Source organism: Solanum stenotomum, chromosome 9, assembly GCF_019186545.1.
Source record: "Solanum stenotomum isolate F172 chromosome 9, ASM1918654v1, whole genome shotgun sequence".
Taxonomy (NCBI): Eukaryota; Viridiplantae; Streptophyta; class Magnoliopsida; order Solanales; family Solanaceae; genus Solanum; species Solanum stenotomum.
Genome location: NC_064290.1, coordinates 9548088 through 9568233, shown reverse-complemented (window position 1 = coordinate 9568233; position 20146 = coordinate 9548088). Strand labels below are relative to the sequence as shown.

The 20146-nt window shown below is 31.1% G+C and overlaps 2 protein-coding genes across 3 annotated transcripts; both read right to left on the bottom strand.

Moving 5' to 3' along the window:
- Positions 1-4887: 4887 nt before the first annotated feature.
- Positions 4888-6699, bottom strand: LOC125875748 (ribonuclease 3-like protein 3). Its single transcript, XM_049556779.1, has 4 exons — positions 6503-6699; positions 6231-6412; positions 5426-5572; positions 4888-5335 (listed from the first exon to the last, which is right to left on the bottom strand). The coding sequence occupies exons 1-4, from the start codon at positions 6648-6650 to the stop codon at positions 5057-5059; spliced, it is 756 nt and encodes a 251-aa protein (XP_049412736.1). The 5' UTR covers positions 6651-6699; the 3' UTR covers positions 4888-5056.
- Positions 6700-8322: 1623 nt separating this feature from the next.
- Positions 8323-13616, bottom strand: LOC125875747 (ribonuclease 3-like protein 3). 2 transcript variants are annotated; one of them, XM_049556778.1, is made up of 5 exons: positions 13456-13600; positions 11412-11534; positions 10393-10765; positions 9632-9778; positions 8323-8724 (listed from the first exon to the last, which is right to left on the bottom strand). In XM_049556778.1, the coding sequence occupies exons 2-5, from the start codon at positions 11432-11434 to the stop codon at positions 8452-8454; spliced, it is 816 nt and encodes a 271-aa protein (XP_049412735.1). In that variant the 5' UTR covers positions 11435-11534; positions 13456-13600; the 3' UTR covers positions 8323-8451. The 2 variants fall into 2 exon arrangements, with proteins under 2 accessions (XP_049412735.1, XP_049412733.1); XM_049556776.1 differs by lacking the exon at positions 11412-11534 and having other exon boundaries at positions 8326-8724; positions 10393-10781; positions 13456-13616.
- Between the last annotated feature and the right edge of the window lie 6530 nt (positions 13617-20146).

Below are 20146 nucleotides of genomic sequence, written 5' to 3'. Positions count from 1 at the left end.
AAGTTATATATGCAGTAATTAAAATACAAATCAAAGATTTATGTAAGTCCTATTAGAGATGTTATAAACACATAAATTTATATCTGACTCTAAAAGAAAATTGACTAACTTTTAGGGAAAAAAAGATAATCCTGAATTCGGTAGGTCTCAATTGGTTAGAGACTCGTGCTGATAACGTGTTGTAAAATATGAGCAAAATACAATAATACTAAACAAGAAATGGAAGACAAATGCTAATAAGAAGTATAGAGTAGAGAGTATTCTTTTATCTCTTTTTGTTGTCATTCACAAGGGTGAAGCATACCCTTCTATAGTTAATAGAAATTACCCGTTTACAATGTTAAGCAAATACGTTAGAAGCTCTTTAAGTGATTCATTAAATGGGACATTACGTTAGGTTTAGATTGAAAAGAAACATCCACACATTGAATGGATTTGTAACATTAATTATTTTTTTACCATTTCTTATTTTCTTTTCTAGATATCTTTTTTTTTCATAAACAATAAGTTTTGAGATATTAATTTCTATATAGACTTTAGCTGCTTAGTTTAGATTCATCTAATTTCAATTGCATCACTTAAAGTATTTTTTCATTTCAGTTTTTATTTACCCCCTTTTTCCCTGTTTTCTTCATATAATCCATTAATCTAAGATTTTTCTAATATAGTAAGTGCAAATCGAAAAAAAAATTGAATTGAATCAAACTAATTTCAATTTTTACCACCAATATAAAGAGTGCACTCTTTATTCTAATTCCTACCGCTTTTCTATTTATCATTTATGTAAAAACATTCCGTCGAAACGATTAATTATTAACTAATTTGAGTGAAACTTGAAACATAATCTAAAACATAACTCAATCACAACAATGCCTTGTGGGTTTTTCAAATCAATGAGTCTGTATTCCAACTTGCAATGAGGAACAAAATAGAGACAAACAGTTGTATTCCTATATCTGCATTAAGTATCTCTTTCTCCCCCTAGGTGCGGATCTACACTAAAGTTAGGTTCGGCATAACCAATCAGCTTTAGTCCAGACTTTATATTTGTGTTAAAGAAATTCATTTAACATGTACAAATAATCTATCCAGAACCCAGTAAACAAAAAGGGTTGTGGTCCAGAATCCTAGATCCGCCTCAATGTCCTCCTCACTGCCACCTCCTAGGTGTATATTCTCTTACAGGGGACCATGTTTAGATTGAACCGGAGAAATTCATTTCAAGATTCCTCATGAACTTGCAGTCATAAAGTAGTAATACAATATATAGTTTATCCATATTTGGTGGTTCTTAACAGTTTTTTCTTTCAGTGAAGTAAAGTGAGACTTTCTCATTCAGTGTGTGTATGTATGTGAAGTATTTCCTTCACTGATCAGTGGAGTGTGTGTATGTGAAAATGGAAAGAAATGGTTTTCTGTTTTCTATGTAATAGTACTAGTTTTCATTACCAGCATAACAATAGTAGGCATACTGCAATGCCACCCTTCTGTAACAATGTATTGAAGCATAGTAATATATCTACTCTGTTTTCTACCAAACATGAGGTTCAATCATTCAGATCACCAGTAATCTCCACATGAACAGACTCTATCCTTAAAATGGTGGAAATCACGTACAATAATTTCTCGTTTTATGACAAGCGAGATGTACTTTGTTGCACTATGGCAGTCACCGCATTAACTGTATTCTTTCTACTATATTAGAAGAGTGAGTAGGAATTGGTTATCAACATGGCTGCTTCATTTCATTTAATTTAATTTATTTATAAAGTTAGTTTTGACTTTTACAATTCTTTGGGTTACTTACGTGTCCGTAAAAGAGAGAATTGGAATCCACCACATCAACCTCTATATTGTCTGTGCAAACTCCTCAAATTCCATGGAAAACAGAATAGAAAGCCACTGCATCACGTGAACTGAAAAACATCTACCATTTCGCTCCTGCTTTCAAGTTTGTTATCTTCTCCGGATTTGGATAAGCTTTAATTCTTGGCTTTTAGATGTAATATCATCTCATTAATTATTATGTTTGAGAATTTTCTTTTCCTACTGTAATTATTGTCGGTTCTTTATTTATCTGTGTCTGAATAACAATAGGGACGAATTCATGTCTTTTCTCATACATGGAGACTGTTTCAGATTAGAAAATGAGTATATTTTTTAATTTGATTTTCCATTGTTTTCGAAGAACCAATTTCTCATCATATTCTTAATTCCTTCCGGGTAGGATTCGATCTTAGATTTTCTATTGGTGTAACGACCAAAGAGGTGGGAGAGATTCTGGGTGGTATATGCTTATGCCCTTGATATTATCATGATCTCCAATGTCGTAAATCCCCTCAAGGCGAACGGAGGAAAAAGAAGAGTTCTCAAAAAATGTTGATATGTTGCTTGTAAGTTGTAAGCATTGATTTGATAAAGAAGATTTTTAGAAGATGTGATGAGTACATCTTAAGCTAGTTCATTGTTTCTAAATTATGACGACTTGTAGTCAAATAGCGTTGCTGCACAACAGAGGCGTTTGAAAAGCACTTATAGAATTGGTTCATTTTTCCTTGCAATTGTATCTTTCTTCACACCTGCTCCTAAGTTTCTTGAGGAAAATGCGTTTGTTTTATCTTGCTAACTTTCTCGATGATGGCAAAACTCTTATAGGATAGGGATTACCAACTCTTTCAGTTAATATTTGTACAGGCATTATCCATCTAGTATATATACAAATGTTGGAATTATATAACTATAAAAGTTATATTGTATGATCGTTGTTTTATACATTTATGGCTTAAAATTATGTAATATATATAAATAAGACAAAATGCAAACCAATTAAATGCTCATATACCAAAAAAAAAAAAAAAACTATTGAATTTAATTATACATATATAATTAAAATAAAATTAAAAATATCTCAAAATCTTCAGACTCTTGTTGTACATTGCACCACAATCATCTTCTCCGTGTATTTTTGAGTCATTATTACTAGAAGAACTTTCTTTTACTTTTTTTTTCTTTTATGCAATCATCTACTCAGAAGCAATGCCTTCTTTTATAAAAAAAAAAAATGAAATAATGAGAAAAATCAAAAAAATATAAAAATACAAACCAAAAAAAATGGATGGAGGTTACACAAAAAAATAACGGATGGAGGTTACTGGGATTTGAGTATACACGATTCGGAAAGATGAATAAAATTTTTAAATTTTGAATTTTAATGTGGTTGAGTAATTTAAGGGGATGTAAGAACCTTTAGGATATATATTAGTGGGCGTGATAAGAGAGGGTGAGTGTCTTAATTTGTATAAAAGGTGAAAGAGGAGACTTACACATTTTGATACAAATGTAAAAATGTGGGACCACCTTGTAGCCATTTTCATTAGAGTAAATTTTAGGTTTAGCAAACATAAAATGTTACAGCTATAGTTTGCATAATTGCGCTCCATAGCAAACGTTTGCTATGGAGCATCAGATTTGTATAAATCGCTGGCAGGAGCATCAGATTTGTATAAATCATTGACAGGCCTCTCGTTTGTATAAAAGCGCAGCAATTGTATATGTATATCAGTTAGATAATTGTATATATGTAACTACTACTTGTATATGTATCAATGATTGTGTTTGTATATCTGCATAGAATTTGAATTTGTATAAATTGAATCGAAATAAAACATTTATATATCAAATCTCTCTCGCTTTATACAACACAAATCATACATTGTAATTTGTATAATTTGTGTTTGTATAAAGCGAGAAAGAGAGAAAGGCAAAAGAGAACTGGTAGGGCAAGATCTGTATTTGTATAGTTATAAGTGTATAGGACGAAAATATATATATTTGAATTTGTATATACAGTTTTCTCTCAATTTATACAAACACAAACACAATTTATACATTTGTGTTTGTATAAAGTGAGAGAGGCGGGGGAGAGTGGCGAGCGAGATTCTCTAGGGAGAGAAACGAATGACAAGTGTTTGCTACGGATTACAATTAAATGAAACTGTGGTTATAACATTTAATTTGAATTAATAGTTTGTTATTTTATACAATTTTCCCTTTTCATTAACTATAACCATTATTTATAATTAAATTAAATTGTAGTTATGGACCATAATTAACAACAGTGTATGTTAGCTTAGTTATGTAATTTTCCCTAAAAAGAAAAAACACTCAATATAACCATTTTTCATTGATTTTGCATTATATCACTTGCCGAAACTATTTCACATCAATTTTGCATATACTTATGAAGAAAAAATTCCAAACAATATATTTATGGCCTTCATCAAAGTTGTGGTCATATTGCCACATTACCTTTTCTATAGTCTCTTTTTTTTTTTGGTTATTAAACGCACGTGATCGACAAAAATGAAGGAAACAATCAAAAAAGGAGAAGAAGACATGCTAATTAAAAAACAGAGAGAGCGAGAGAAAACAAAAAATGATATCCAACCGCTCAAAAGATGATTGTTATTTGGTTAAGCAATAACAATTAGGTAGAAGAGATGGAAAGGATATACATTATTTAAGTAGAGAAAACAAATAAATATTAATTTTTTTATAATTCATGAGATATAATTAAATGTAATAAATATGATAGAATTATGTTTAATTATTAAACAAATTGATTAATTAAAAAAATGAAATAAAAGATGAATATTTTTTTAGACCATAAAAAATGTCATGTCACGTTATTTATGCCTCACTTTACTATATATGTAGATTTGAAATGGGCCATTTAAATTGATGTAAAGTATGAAAATAAAACGTCATAAAGGAAAAGCTAATCGAAAGTGTATGTTTGTGTTTGATAAGATTTAACATTTGAGTAATATGTATTATCCTAAGCTAATCTAATCAATGGCTACTATTAACGACCAAGTAAAAGAAATTACAAAAATGTACTCCCTAAGCAACAATATTTTATCCAATTGTGACATTTTTCATTAATTGATACAATATTTCATTAGTACAACTAATAAGATATGAAATACTAGATAAGCTATCGAAATTTGATTTGTCGATAGAATTTTTTGAGGAAAAATTCATGGACATCAAAAGATCAGTGATCTTTAACTGTAGTTTTCATACGCAAATTTTCGATAACTTGTTCATATGCATTGTATGCCGCCCTATTCCTTGCAGTGTCTTTATTTTGACTAGATTTTCCCTTTGCAACAGATTTTCCATCGACAAAACATTCAAATTCCCTTGTTTCTTCCCAATTATCAACAATGTTTATCTCCAATTTATTCTTTTGACATAGCTGCATAATTTTCGTAACTGGTTGAATTTCAAGTGTTTCTGGAGTTATTAGTGGCTGCAACATATCTTTTACCGCCTGTAATCAAAATATACATTGTATTTCGTCAATAGACACCCCCAAAGATACAATAAGCTAATATATATATATAGTGAATAATAAAATCACCTGCCAAGTTATATCAATGGAGAAATTACAGTCGATATATATTGCGGCAATTAAGGCTTCAACTATATCTGCAAGAACTTTAGGGGGATTAATGCAACCATATGAATGCAATGGGTACTCCAACGTAGCACTTCTGAATTCTTCCACCTACAGAAAACAACAAACATATGAACTTTTCGAGATATTCAATTGGTTCACTTTGATTTTTCGGTATTCAATTTGGTGGTAAAAATTGAAATTAGTTTGATTCAATTCAAAAAAAATTCTATTTGCACTTACTATATTAGAAAAATCTTAGATTAATGGATTAGATGAAGAAAAAAAGGGAGGGGAGGCGGGGGGTGGGGGGGAGGGCAAATAGACTAAAATGAAAAAAATACTTTAAGTGATGCAATTGAAATTAGATGAATCTAAGCTAAGCAGCTAAAGTCTATTAGAAATTAATATTACAAATCCAATTGTATGAAAAAAAATAAGATATCTACAAAAGAAAATAAGAAATGGTAAAAAATTAACTAAATGATAATATAGTTTATTGGACGGGAAGAAATTGGGTAGGGGGGAAATGCAAAAGGTAAAAATTATACAAAATTTTCTATTTTTTTTTTATTAACTGATTTTTTAATTTGAAAAATCAGAAATCGAAAATCGAAATTTAAAAATATTAAATTGAAATAGATCAAAAAATTGAAATTCAAAAAATAGAAAAATAAAATCAATTCGGTGTGTTAATTTAATTTTTATCGAATAAGTTTCCAATGGACAAAAATTAAAAGATGTTTAATGAATTGAATTTGTTACTTACTTGTTCATTCAATGGTGGAATTTGACAACGTAAATGATTGTGCAAATTGTATTTGATGCCGACTCTAGCAAGTTTTTCAGTATCTACATTGTTACTTCTCAAATCTGTGAGATCCTTCGAAGATAAATCAGGATAAGCAAAATAATGTTTTTTTGCTATCATCAGACTCAGAACTGAATCACCTATATCAGAATATCAATTAGTTCATAAAATGCAAAAAAAAAAAAAGTAATGATTTTAGTTAGACTCAACCATTAAAATTCACTGCTTACCTAAATACTCCATTCTGTCATTAGATGCCCAATTTTGTGGGACAGAAGGATGAGTGAAAGCTTGATGTAACAAGTCGGGATTCTTAAATTTGTATCCTGTTATTTCCTCTACTAGCCTCTCCCGTTGTTGAAAGCTTTGTTCTTCCATGGCTATATATCAAATTCAAATTATAACAAGTTTGAAGGGAGGTCTCCTAATTTAGAATGGGTTTTATAGATTTTTTTTTTTTTGTATAAAGATGATGTCAAATAAAATGACAAAAATAGCCCCTTATGTTTAAGGAAAAGTTCAAATTAGTTCTTCTATGTATGTACTTCGTAGTTTTGTCCATCCTTTAAGTTTATCAAAAGATACCGTCAAATATTGATTCAACTCTATTTATTAGATTTGATGAAAACTATGCAAGAAATAAATAGCAAGAACTCAAATTGTTCCATATATTTTTAATTTACTTTATTGTTTCATATAAGGAAAATGACTTTCTTAATATAAAAAAGAAAGAACAAGTTCTAGTAATATTCCAAATTCATCGTCTTTTCCCTGTTCATCCAATCCTCGTGACTATCCCACTCACGAACCCCACTCTCCACTTCATCCCACCCCTATAATATTTTGTGCTAGTTTACATAAAAATATTTCTCATACAATATTTTCTTAATTACTAAACGTGAAAAAAGGCTTTTAAAAATATTTTTCATGAAAAATAATTTATGTTGTATCCATCACACCCTAAATCATGGAATAAAGCAAACAAATGGTTCATAGGATACCAACATGGGTTAGGGTGTTGTGGTGTGATTATTTCACTTTTAACTAGAGGTTTTGGATAGAGCCTTAAGTAAGGAGAAAATCTTATTATAAGTGTCACATTTGAGTAAGCTTTGTAATGCGCACTCCAAATTTAGTCGACATTTTAGTGTAGACTTTAAACACAAAATGAAAAACGAAAAAAAAGATCCATAGGATGTGTCCTGTCTTATGACTAGGTCAGTAAAAAAGAAAAACAATGATACTGAATTGTCCATGAAAATGAAAGGGAAGAAAAAAAAAGGCATAGCCCATAGGAGAAGTCTGATCCATTATTGAACCTATAGTACAATAATACAACTTGTCAATCTTGAGCTAAAGTATTTTTCTTAAATGTAATTGGTTAAACCAAAGTTCAATTATTGTACTATATATTCAAACCTTAGCCACCAAGCAACACAATGTTTTGTTTCCCCACTAACTAAAAAGGTACTCAATGATGAATGATGATACATGTGAAATTATGAATATGAATTCAAGGGTCCCTTTGGTTGGAAATTTTACGTTGTACTTAAATTTTTGCTAATTTTTTGTTATTCGAATTTCAACAATTTATTGAATACCTAAATCAACTAAGCTCAAATTTAAAATACAAGTTTCATTTATTATAAAATAAATAAATATTAATCATCAATTTATAAAAACAACAACAAATCTAGCAAACCAATTTAGCACTCTTTTAAGTTTTTCATGTAGGTCTGCACTTCAATCATATATGACTTAAGAACAAAAAAAAAATAATGTAAAATTGACTAAAATTCCAGTCATATGTAGATAAATTTGTTTTGCCAAAATAAAATTATTATTTGAATTTCACAATCCAATACACACGATTCAACACCAAAAATCTATTCCAACTAAAGTCAATTTTATTATTTGAATTTCACAATCTTGTGGATTCTTGCACTTATTGTGCACTATTTAATCTAATTCCTACAACTTTTCTACTTTATCATTTATGTAAAAACAGTCCATCAAAACGACTAATTATTAACTAATTTGAGTGGAACTTGAAAACATAACTCAATCAAAACAATGCCTTGTGGATTTTTCAAAACAATGAGTCTGTATTCTAACTTGCAATAAGGAACAAAATAGAGACAAATAGTTGTATTTCTAATGCCAGATTATTCTCTATGAGCTATATATTCATATTGCCAACACTTAGCATTCCAATAACTTCATTATATGCCTTGTTTGCAGCTCTGTTCAATGCAATTTCTTTCTTTACATGGCACATGCCTTTTCCCCTCATTTGATTGTCAACAAAAACTTCAAAACTCCCATCATGTGACCACATATCGACTACTCGAACTTTAAGTTTATGCTTCTGGCAGGTCTCATATAGCTTCTTTACCGGATTTGTTTCAAGCATTTCCGGTGTAATTATGGGCTCTAATAGAATCTTCGCTACCTACAGGTCAGCCAATATCAAAAGCAGCATGGCATTAAGAGGCAAGGAATGGAAAGAATACTGTTCAAGTCACATTTTGAGCCCCAATCAAGAAGAAAACACAGAATAAAAATTATAAAAGTTACCCTTCTCATTAGTCAACGTGACACAGTCAATCTTTATAGATTTCTTGGGGTGTGTCAGGCCGAAGCTATAGTGCAATGCATAAAGGACCAGATAGCAACCTATCCCGACGGGTCTACCCCTTAAGAGGTTGAGTCATGTAATATCAGATATTAAGTGACATCCTATATCTGCATTAAGTATCTCTTTGTCCCCCTATGTGCGGATCTACACTAAAGTTAGGTTCGGCATAACCAATCAGCTTTAGTCCAGACTTTATATTTGTGTTAAAGAAATTCATTTAACATGTACAAATAATCTATCCAGAACCCAGTAAACAAAAAGGGTTGTGGTCCAGAATCCCAGATCCGCCTCAATGTCCCCCTCACTGCCACCTCCTAGGTGTATATTCGCTTACAGGGGACCATGTTTAGATTGAATTTGAAGTATAGAAATTGACCACCCAAGCTCATCGATTCTAAAATGGTTCTCTATTTTCCATATAATATGATGTAAATGTCGCTGCTTCAGCATTCAACCGGAGAAATTCATTTCAAGATTCCTCATGAACTTCCAGTCATAAAGTAGTAATACAATATATAGTTTATCCATATTTGGTGGTTCTTGACAGTTTTTTCTTTGGTGGGAGGTTCAAGTAGGTCCTAGCAATCTATATAACCTATAAGAACTACAAGCCAATCAAATGAACTGCGATGGAAACATTTCACACGATAAGAGGTACATGTACCAGTAATATTTTTCTCCACTCTTCCAATTAGGAATTTGAGGGGGGAAAGGAACATACCTCCCAGGTAGTGTCAATTGAAGAATTGCTATCAATAAATACTGCTCCTATCGTTGATTCAACAACATCAGCAAGCACCTTTGGAGCATCTATCAATCCATGGGAATGCAAAGGATACTCAGGAAGAACATTTATAAATGATTGAATCTGTGAATAAAGATAACATTTGTCAATTGGAAAAGATGGAGAGACACATACGGAACCTTAAATGAAACACCAAGAAAAAGGTAAAGCGGTCAGGAAGGAGCAGTATATCAATGAAAAATAGCATACTTTAGACGAGATTGAGAAAAGTCAAAGGAAGTAAAGTGAGACTTTCTCATTCAGTGTGTGTATGTGAAGTATTTCCTTCTTTTCCCTTCACTGATCAGTGGAGTGTGTGTATGTGAAAATGATCAGTGGAGTCTGTGTATGTGAAAATGGAAAGAAATGGTTTTCTATTTTCACATACATACACTCCACTGATCACTGATCAGTGAATGGAAAAGAAGGAAATATTTTAAAATTCTTATAAACACATGGAAAAACTGAATTTCATATACAAGTGTGTGTATGTGAAAATGCTTCAATTTCCACTGGCATGGAAACACAGAAGAAACAGCTAAATGTTGATGTGCTATCTAAATTAGCAACCAAATGCCAAACTGTAGAAATTTTTCTGGACACCAATATACCAGACAGGGTTTATTTTCGAATAAGTAACCCAAAAAAGAAATAAAAATAAGACAAAGCAAATGCCCTTCATTAGTAAGCTTACTTACTCGTCGCGTAAGGATAGGCTTTCCATGCTGTAAATACTTGTGGAAACTATGCTTAACAGCAGCACGCGCAAGCTTCTCTGTGTCAACATTTGCAGCACGTAGAGGTGACAACAACCCGGGTGGAAGATTTGGATACTTAAAAAAATGTTCTTTTGTGATCATAAAGTTAAGAACTGAGTCACCCACATACTCGAGCCGCTCATAAGATATACAGTCCTTGTGATACGACGTATGTGTAAAAGCTTGCCGCAATAAATTCCGATCATTAAAGTCGTACCCTATGATTTTCTGTACTTCCTCAACATTTTGTGATTTGTCATCTTGCAATGCCCTTTTTGTTGCCTCCTCATTTTCCAGGATGCCTGGTAGGAACCTATTCAAAACAGCTCCTATCAAAACCGTAGTTTGAGTCAAACAAGAGCAATGAGTAGAGCCAGTATTAAATCTTCTTTCATGTCTATTGCATTAAATCCAGTAGAACAATTTAACAAGCATAAATATAAAATCAACTGGAAGAAGGAAATTCCAAAGCAGCACGACTGTTGTTTGGTATTTCTTTATTTTACTTCCACAGACTGCCTGAAAAACCGCGATCTTTTTAAACCTATCTGCATGGGCAGGTGAGACAGTATTTCCAAGAGCTGTAGTGTAGGAGAGTTTGTAAAAGAGAAGTTCACACAGTAACTTGGATCTTGAATTTGGTTAATAGATGCTTTTCTTTGGCTCATGCATATAATTATATCAGTTCTTGTCAATTTTAAATAGAATGTCACCTATTTGCAGAGATTTGAGTTGATTATGAGAAATGTTTATGTCAATAACTATATAAGAAAAGCGTAAAGTTGCTTCGACTCTTAGTTTCTACCACAAACTTGGAAAGATCTATCATCATAAAGTGACGCAGAAGGATAAGCTAACGATAGTTGACACTTGACAGTCACGTGGTATAATAAAACCTCCTCAAAGTTTGCTGCAAAAGCACAGCAACATCGACAGCACATTTTAAGAGAATGTCATACCATATTTCCTTGTTTCTTCCCATGTCTCTGCATTCCTACTTTTTCCACTACAACTAACTTGCGTGTTGAAGAATATCATCAGGTTGAAGAATCATTCTGATACTACTAGTAAAGCAGTAGCACCTGATTAGAATCAAAAAAAATTTTTAGCGTTTGGGCCATATGAGACGACCAAACTACCAGCAATTGCCAGTTCAAGATAACAGTACCATTTTCTATCTCTAACTTTTTCTTCTTATATTAAACAAAATTTATTTGGTAAAACTAATAGTAATTGATTGGTAGCATGAACTAGTAAAATGTAGGAATTTCTAAAACTTACGGCATGCTAAACAGAAGTCAGCAAATGACTTAACTAACTACTTGAAAAACCTATACTAGCAAGTAGCAACTTGCAACTCACAGTAACATCCTTCTCTTAGCAGAGACAAAGACCTACAACATGGAGAGTGATGATATAACCTAAGTCGTGCGCTGAACCATTGCTGTGATACACATACTGTAAGCTTCATTAACTAATGTTTTAATGATGGCACTAATCCTAAAGGATCTGTGCAGGAAAAAGAAATAAGGAGACATCCAAAATCTGTGAAGGGAAGGCATAACTATAAACAAGGAAGGAAGCACACGCCACCAGAAGCAAGGAAAATTGATTCGCGTACAGATGGAACAAGTCAGCAGCATACCGCAACGAAGGAAAGCAGACACTACCAGAATCAAGGAAGATTGATTTGCCTAAAGTTGGAAACAAGTAAGCACACCACAAGGAAAGAGAACACATGCTTACGACAAGAAAGATCAGGACACTCAATCAAGGACCTCTGAATACCTTGATTGAAGGAGAAGATCCCTTGGGTTATCTTAAGAGCAAATCACTGAAAATCAAGGATCGATTCTCAGATCAATCCAATGACATTCAAGTTCAGAGATCGATTGATTCAAATCTGTTCAAGCAACGGTCTAGAAGCAGCCAAACAGTATAAAAGCAAATCATCCTTAAAGAAGAAGATTGTGCAACTTCACTTGAGCAAAAACCCTATTCACTCTTTCATTTTGTAAAAGCACTCTATTCAACATAGTTTACGAGTGAAAAAAAAGAGAGAGAGATTAAAAACTATAAGAGTTAAGGTTGTGACCGAAAAATGCACTGGAATCTTCCCGATCAGGGAACTCTCAGAGTTCACAACTAGGCTATTCATGTAACAAAGAATCATTCAATGCTCTAAGGAAACCCTTGTAACCAAAGGGACTAGACTAGGGCACCACATTGTTGATCCAAACCAACATAAAAATCTCTATGTCAACTATGTTTTTTTATTTCTTCACGCATCTTATAAACCTTCATAATTAGCAAATCTTCTAACTGCAGGGAAGTCTATTTCGTCTAAACAACAGTCGATTAATAATCTGACTAACCTCCACCTCTTGTGTTTCACATATCCTTTTTCGCGTTCTACTCTGCTTATTAATTTGAACAAGTTTGAGCTTTGCATACAGTGGTACCACGTTAACCATTGCCTTAGGTTAAGATGAGATGACCTAAGGCACAATAACAGGAGATCCGCATAGCTCCTTCACATTCTGGATAATCAATATCAATTCAAATTGTCCAAGTGCTTAAAACGCCTCTAGTACGAAACTAAATTCAAATGGATTGCAGCTACAACACTCAATGTGAGCACATCTCACCAAGCCTTAGTAGGCAGGTTTACTCCATAACTATGCTTGTGGATCAATCGAGGTGCGCCTAAGCTGATCTCAACACCACCATCATCCGAAAAAATATCAAACTATATATTGGCTAGCTGACAAAGTAACATTTCAGAACTGGAAAGAAATTAAATTTAGATTCTTCATCCAAAGAACTTTAAACCAAATTCTATTTTTCAATTTATTTTCATCTTGCTCCATAAATCCTTATATACCCATCAATCAATCGAGAAAAAATCAGCCGGCCGTTGATAAAAGTTTCAATTTTTAAGCTCAGATATACTTTTTAAAAGCCAGAAAAAATCGATAAGAAACAGAGATTGGAATTGCTAACCATATTTGTGGAGGTTTTGAGTGGAGACCCAATTAAGGGTTTGAGCCAAGAAAGGCCGTAACCAAGACTCCATTTGTAACTGAAGCAGCTACTGATTTCTTCTTCTCACCATTGCTTCCCTTGAGCTGTTTCCTTCCCCTTCTACGCCTACCCCCGCCCCGCCCCCTAGTATTTTCAAGAATTCTTTTGGTAGCATATAAATATGTATTTTATTTTATTTTATTTTTAATTTTTAATTTTCAATTTTTATTTTCCCCTTTATCTGCATTGTTCCACTATTTTTTACTAGCTTTTTCTGTCAAGAATTTTTACATATTCAGAGTTAAATCCAAGACCTCTAATTAAGAGAAGATTAAGCTCATGCATTGCACCATATTTTTATGATATTTTTTAAATTACTTCTAATGAGCTTTGATTGTATCTCAATTGATTCTTTGAACACTTGCTATTATCTATCGGCAGACAAGTTTAAACTTTATTGTAGAAAGAGGAGCTTAAGTTTTAGTTGCACAAGCTAGTTTTTTAATTTTAGTTTATTGTCGATGATGGAATTGTATAGAAAATATATGATAANTTCAAGAATTCTTTTAGTAGCATATAAATATATATATATATATTTTATTTTATTTTTTTAATTTTCAATTTTTATTTTCCCCTTTATCTGCATTGTTCCAACTATTTTTTATTACTCCCTCTGTCCCAATTTATATGACTTATTTTCCTTTTTAGTCAGTCCCAAAAAGAATGACACATTTCTATTTTAAGTAATAATTTGCCTATAAAATGTCTTTTTTACCCTTAATGAAATGATTTACAACCACACAAATTTCTATCATTCATTTTGGACCACAAGTTTTAAAAGTCTTTCCACTTTTCTTAAAGTTTGTGCCAAATCAAAGTACATCATATAAAATGGGACGGAGGGAGTAGCTTTTTTTGTCAAGAATTTTTACATATTCAGAGTTAAATTCAAGACCTCTAATTAAGAGAAGATTAACCTCATGCATTGCACCATATTTTTATGATTTTTCTAAATTACTTCTAATGAGCTTTGATTGTATCTCAATTGATTCTTTGAACACTTGCTATTATCTATCGGCAGACAAGTTTAAACTTTATTGTAGAAAGAGGAGCTTAAGTTTTAGTTGCACAAGCTAGTTTAGTTTATTGTCGATGATGGAATTGTATAGAAAATATATGATAATCTATAAATTAAACGATCAATTTATAGAGATTAAAATTTAATCTGATACGTTTATTAAATAATTTGATACGAATAAGATCTATTCTTTATTAACTAGTATTGGTTATGAGTTTTACACTAATTAGACCACAAATAAAACAATAACTAATAAGACTTATACCTTCTCACTTGACTCAATGATGGCATAACATTAATATTTAATGACATAAACATTAATTGCGCATAAAATAAATTTCTTTTATAATATCCATTATATATACCACAATGAGATAAACTACTATTATTGGCTATGGCAATTGTACTTAAAGAAAAATTGAACTACATACTACCTTCCATAAACGACTACATTAGCAACTTATCATATCATATTCATGAGCTACAAAATATTTAACATATGGTTCACTATAATGTTTTATTAAGACTTATTTTACGATATCTCAAAATAATAATGTAGACATCATTATAAAAAAAATCATTAATATATATCGTAAACACATAATTGAATTTAGAGTATCAAAAAATCATAAATGCATCGATCATAACAACCAAGACTCGTTCTTTGAATATATTCTTTTAATATCTTTTATTGTAAATCATTCATTCACAGATTTGCAATTATGAGATGAATTCTAATATTTTCACATGACACCTTTTGTTTCTGAACTTCATCCTTGACGTCATAGGGGTGTTCACGGGTTGGTTTGGGTCGGTTATTGGTCAAAACCAAAACCAAACCAACTTAATTGGTTTTAAAATTATCAAAACCAAACCAAACCTAATATAATATATATTTATTGGTTTGGTTGTAATCGGTTTCGGTTCGGTTTGATTCGGTTATTTGGTTATTAACCATATACATAAAATTAAAATAAATAATTTATTCAAAACGTGAAAAAAGTGACTATAATCCATTCAAAACGAAAAATAGTTAGAATGACTGATATTACAAAACTTTCGATCATTGAATTTACTATGAATAAAGCTTCAAAATTCACTAGTTTTGTCCTAGAAGGAAGAGACATTGACATTTTTAGTCCCACAAAGATTGTCATAGACACTCATATACATAAAACCAATAAGATAGATGTTCTTACCTTGGACATTTTTACTTTCATAAGTAAATTATAAATAATTTTTGATGAATACATATATAAGATTTTTAAAATTGTTTATAAAATAGTATATTATGTATGTATAATAATAAAATTTATGTGTATTATTTATCGGTTTGGTTCGGTTATTTCTTCGATTTTTTCCGAACAAAACCATAACCAAACCAAATACTATCAATTTTTTAAAAATCTAAAACCAAACCCTAAATAAAATCGGTTCATTTAATCGGTTTGGTTCGATTTTTCAATTTGAATCGATTTTTATCCAAACCGTGAACACCCCTACTTGACGATAAAGTACATTGATTTCATTTATTTGTCACATTTGAAGTACTTATCATTTTTTGTGTTGGGTGTTTGTGTTGATTTTCTTACTATAATTGGACTTTTCTTTTTCTAAAAGAAAATCATATTTTTTTCATATTTGGCTAATCATTTTTCTTATAGGAAAAAGTTTTGGATAATATATATTGGAGNCAAGTTCCTCTTTCATCTTCCCTCCATTTCCAATTAATTCTTGCTACATACCCAACAATATATTGGAGCTCCTTTATTCGAATTTGGTAGCATCCACAATTATAGTCCTAAGGACTTTGAGAATCTTGTTTAAGGGGAGAATTTGTGAGACGTAAGTGTTATCTTATCTTTTGTGTGAATTTTTTATTAAATTTTGAGTGAGTTTTGTGAGGTTATTTCTCATGGTATTTTGCACTCTTTTTTATTTTTTATACAGTGGGTTGCTTATCTCTTGTAGCACCTCAAACTTTTGGACTATGATTTGAACTGTTTCACTTATGAAATTAGACTCGGACACGAAAAAAATCAATTGAACTAGATGAAGAGGTTAATTTTAAAGTTTGGAGAGTGGGTTAGATGTGAATTAAGATCATAAGGAACCTCTAATCCAAAGTTAAGTTTAAAGCTTCTCCATTGAAGAAATTTTCATATGAGCACTCCAACTTCAAACAAGCATCTCTCATAAAATAGGAAGAGTTATGCTGCCCATTATCTGTCAAATTAAAGATTCTTTAAGTCTAATTTTCAACACATCAAAGATCTCATCAATTTAACTTTGGAGTAAAAGATTATGATCATTTTACCAAAAGATAGCAAAATAGAGAAATTGTGCGACCAAAAATGTCTATTTGTGCGACCAGAAGTTTACGTAACATTCCTATTGTACGATCCACACTTTTGGCATCACATAATGGCTGGCGAAATTTTTAAAACACTTACATCTCCAATATTTTCATTCTATTTTTCATTCTTATCAATCCTCAAACGATTTTCTCTCATTGTCTCACCCTCCAAAATTAAAATATGTTTCTTTCATGTATTTTAAAGTATTATTAATCATCCTAATCATTAACTATGAATTTTCAGTAATATTCTACACTACAATCCTAGGATTTTCAAGAAAAGTTCACCCCCAAGGTTCAAGAAAGATTTTTATTATTTTTCTCCTTTCAAGATTAGATTTTTTTGGGTATTTAAAGCAATTAAGGTATGTAAAATTATCTTTTATGTCCGAGCAGACCTTTGTTCTTTCCCACGATTGATTATGCCTCATGTCTACAAAATTCCATCCATGAATTATGAATATACTTGAATTTATAATGAAATCTCATATCTTGATCCTTTATTTCCTATGAGTTGTACGGGTCTCACCGTAAAATTGCAAATGAACATGAAGAAAAAAATGAGTGATTTTTATTTTGAAAATTAAGCTTAATGATTTATTTGATCATTTTCTTGATGATTTCTTACGATATATATGATCTTGACAATTTTAAGCCAATAGAAACTATGTTTTTCTTTGAGACGAACTATGACACGCATTTCTTGATTATGAGTTATCATTTGCAAGTTATGGTGCACAAAGTGAAAAAACCTATGAATATGAGTCGAGGCCTCGGGCTAATCTATGAACATGAAAACTTAATGGAATAAATGGTTAACTGAGAAGGTATAAGTCTAACGACGAACACGTGAACAAATGAAATCATGTTATTGGTTCAGACGACTCCTTTATGTGTCTCCCAATTTGGGCTAATATGAATCCTCATGACATGTAATCATTTTCACACCCGGCAAGGTGTGAAATGGCTTAGTTGATTGGGTCAAGATCACACTCCATGTACTCACATGGTGATTTATGTCGATTATACTAATTAATTAGCTTTCACAACAAACTAACCCATAACTAATTAAGAACCTAAATGTAAAAACATGTTTGTGACTCTTGATTCGCTAATTCCTTTCTATGATTCTGTTGGGCATCCTTTTTCTTTATTTATATGTATGTTAATGTTTCATTCTGTTATTTTACATATAGTTCTATTCCACATGTATTTATATCGCATATCTCAATGGGCCTTAAGATTGGGGTCAGGATTGAAATGGATATGGATTGGATATAGTTTTTTAGTAGGTCAATTTTAGTTGAATTAATTACTTGGGTGAATCTCTTTTAATAAATAATTATTATTTTTAAATATACTTTTTAATTATTACCATTTATAGCAATATATAACAGTAATATATAGTTATTAGATTTATCTCTCTTGCAAGCGTCTCCTTTTCTCTCTCTATATATATTTTCTTTCTTGATCTCTCAACAATATGAAAGAAGTTGGGCTTTTATCAAACTAAAGGCCGAAGATCCATAGAGAACTTAGGGTTATTTTATAGGCCGAAAAATCTTAGGCTGATTAATTTGCAGAGAAGAAGTCGGTTAGTTTCTAATTTGCTGTGATGTTTGGGGATGATTCCCATTTTAGTGAAGGTTGTATTAATAGTCGTGTTCATACCTGATAATATTTGAAGATTTGAAGATATGAATTTTTTTAAAATTATATTAAAATAGGAATTATGTCTTCAATATGTATTAAAGATGTATTATGCCAGTATCACATTATATTATAAATAATTATGATATGCATCACTAAAGAGGGAGTGAAGTCTGCAATATGTATTAAAGATGTATTATGTTAGTATTATAAATAATTCGGATAGACATTGTTAAAGAGGGAGTGATGTTGTCTGCAATATGTATTAAAGATGTATTATGTTGATATTATATTGTATTATAAGTGTATTATAAATAATTCTAATATGCATCACTAAAGAGGGAGTGATGATGTCTACAATATGTATTAAAGATGTATTATAAATAATTCTGATAGGCATCACTAAAGAGGGAGTGATGTCTGCAATATGTATTAATGTATTATGTCGGCATTATATTGTATTATAAGTGTATTATAAATAACGGAAAAGGGTCAAAAGTACCCTTAAACTATTCGAAATAACTTAAATATACCCTTAAACTATATTTCGGCTCAAAAATATCCTTCCCGTCAAACTATTGGGTCATACCTACCATTCTAGTTAACGGAAGTATCCATGTGTGTGTTAAATGCCACATGAACGCCACATGGATGCATTTGGAAAATAAGGCCTTTGCCTTAGGCCCCCAAATTTCGGGGGCCCCAAATTTTTGTCAAGAATAAATTATGTGTTAAATTTTTTATAGAAAAAATAATTATTTATGATAAAAAAATAAATATTTTTTAAAATAAATTATTTTATCCACTTTAACATCTTTTGTACTTTGTTAAAAATAAGAATTAATAGTGAAAAGTGTTGAACAAAGTGAATTACAAATTCTTTTTTGTTTCTTTTTAAATTTTAGTTTCAAGCATTACTATAAGCATATAAAAATGAGGTATACCAAGTCATCAACTTCTTGAGTCAAATTTTATGGTTCTAACTCTTACCTTTATTTAATATTTATCAACTTATTACTTATAGCATTATGTTAACAATACATATAATAATTGCCTCACTTAAAGAATGTTTTTCAATGTTGAGTTGATAAAATCTTACCTAAAATTAATAACTGAAAAAACAATAAGTACTGGTAATTTTCATCTAAATAGTATAAAAAAATTATGAATAAATACGCATATGAAGTGTATTTATATTTTAGACCACGAATTGGAATTTCGCTTTAGGCCCCCAATTACGTTGAGCTGCCCCTGCATGGATATCACATGTGCATGCCAAACAAACCCCACCTTCACATAGACGACTACAAAAAAGGGTTAGAATTATCCTTGAACTATTTGAAATAGCTTAAATATATCCTTAAACTATATTTCGACTAAAAAATGTCCTTCCCGTCTAACTATTGGACCACACTTGCCCGTGTTTAACAAAACATCTATGTGTGTGCTAAAATGCCACATGGACTCCACATGTGCACAACAAACACACCCCACCTCCACAAAGAAGTATTGATCGCAATATGTATTAAAAAGTATCATGCATATATTATAAATGAATTATCAAAATTATTTTGATTGATATCACT

What these genes read in the sequence shown, in the direction of transcription:
- LOC125875748 (XM_049556779.1), bottom strand. Translation starts at nt 6,650, where the DNA reads ATGGAAGAACAAAGCTTTCAACAACGGGAGAGGCTAGTAGAGGAAATA. An exon ending in TGACAGAATGGAGTATTTAG is followed by an intron (nt 6,413 to 6,502) that starts GTAAGCAGTGAA and finishes ATTCTGATATAG; the next exon opens with GTGATTCAGTTCTGAGTCTG. An exon ending in TTCCACCATTGAATGAACAA is followed by an intron (nt 5,573 to 6,230) that starts GTAAGTAACAAA and finishes TGTTTTCTGTAG; the next exon opens with GTGGAAGAATTCAGAAGTGC.
- LOC125875747 (XM_049556776.1), bottom strand. Translation starts at nt 13,528, where the DNA reads ATGGAGTCTTGGTTACGGCCTTTCTTGGCTCAAACCCTTAATTGGGTC. An exon ending in AGCCTATCCTTACGCGACGA is followed by an intron (nt 9,779 to 10,392) that starts GTAAGTAAGCTT and finishes CTTTATTCACAG; the next exon opens with ATTCAATCATTTATAAATGT. An exon ending in CAATTGACACTACCTGGGAG is followed by an intron (nt 8,725 to 9,631) that starts GTATGTTCCTTT and finishes GCTGACCTGTAG; the next exon opens with GTAGCGAAGATTCTATTAGA.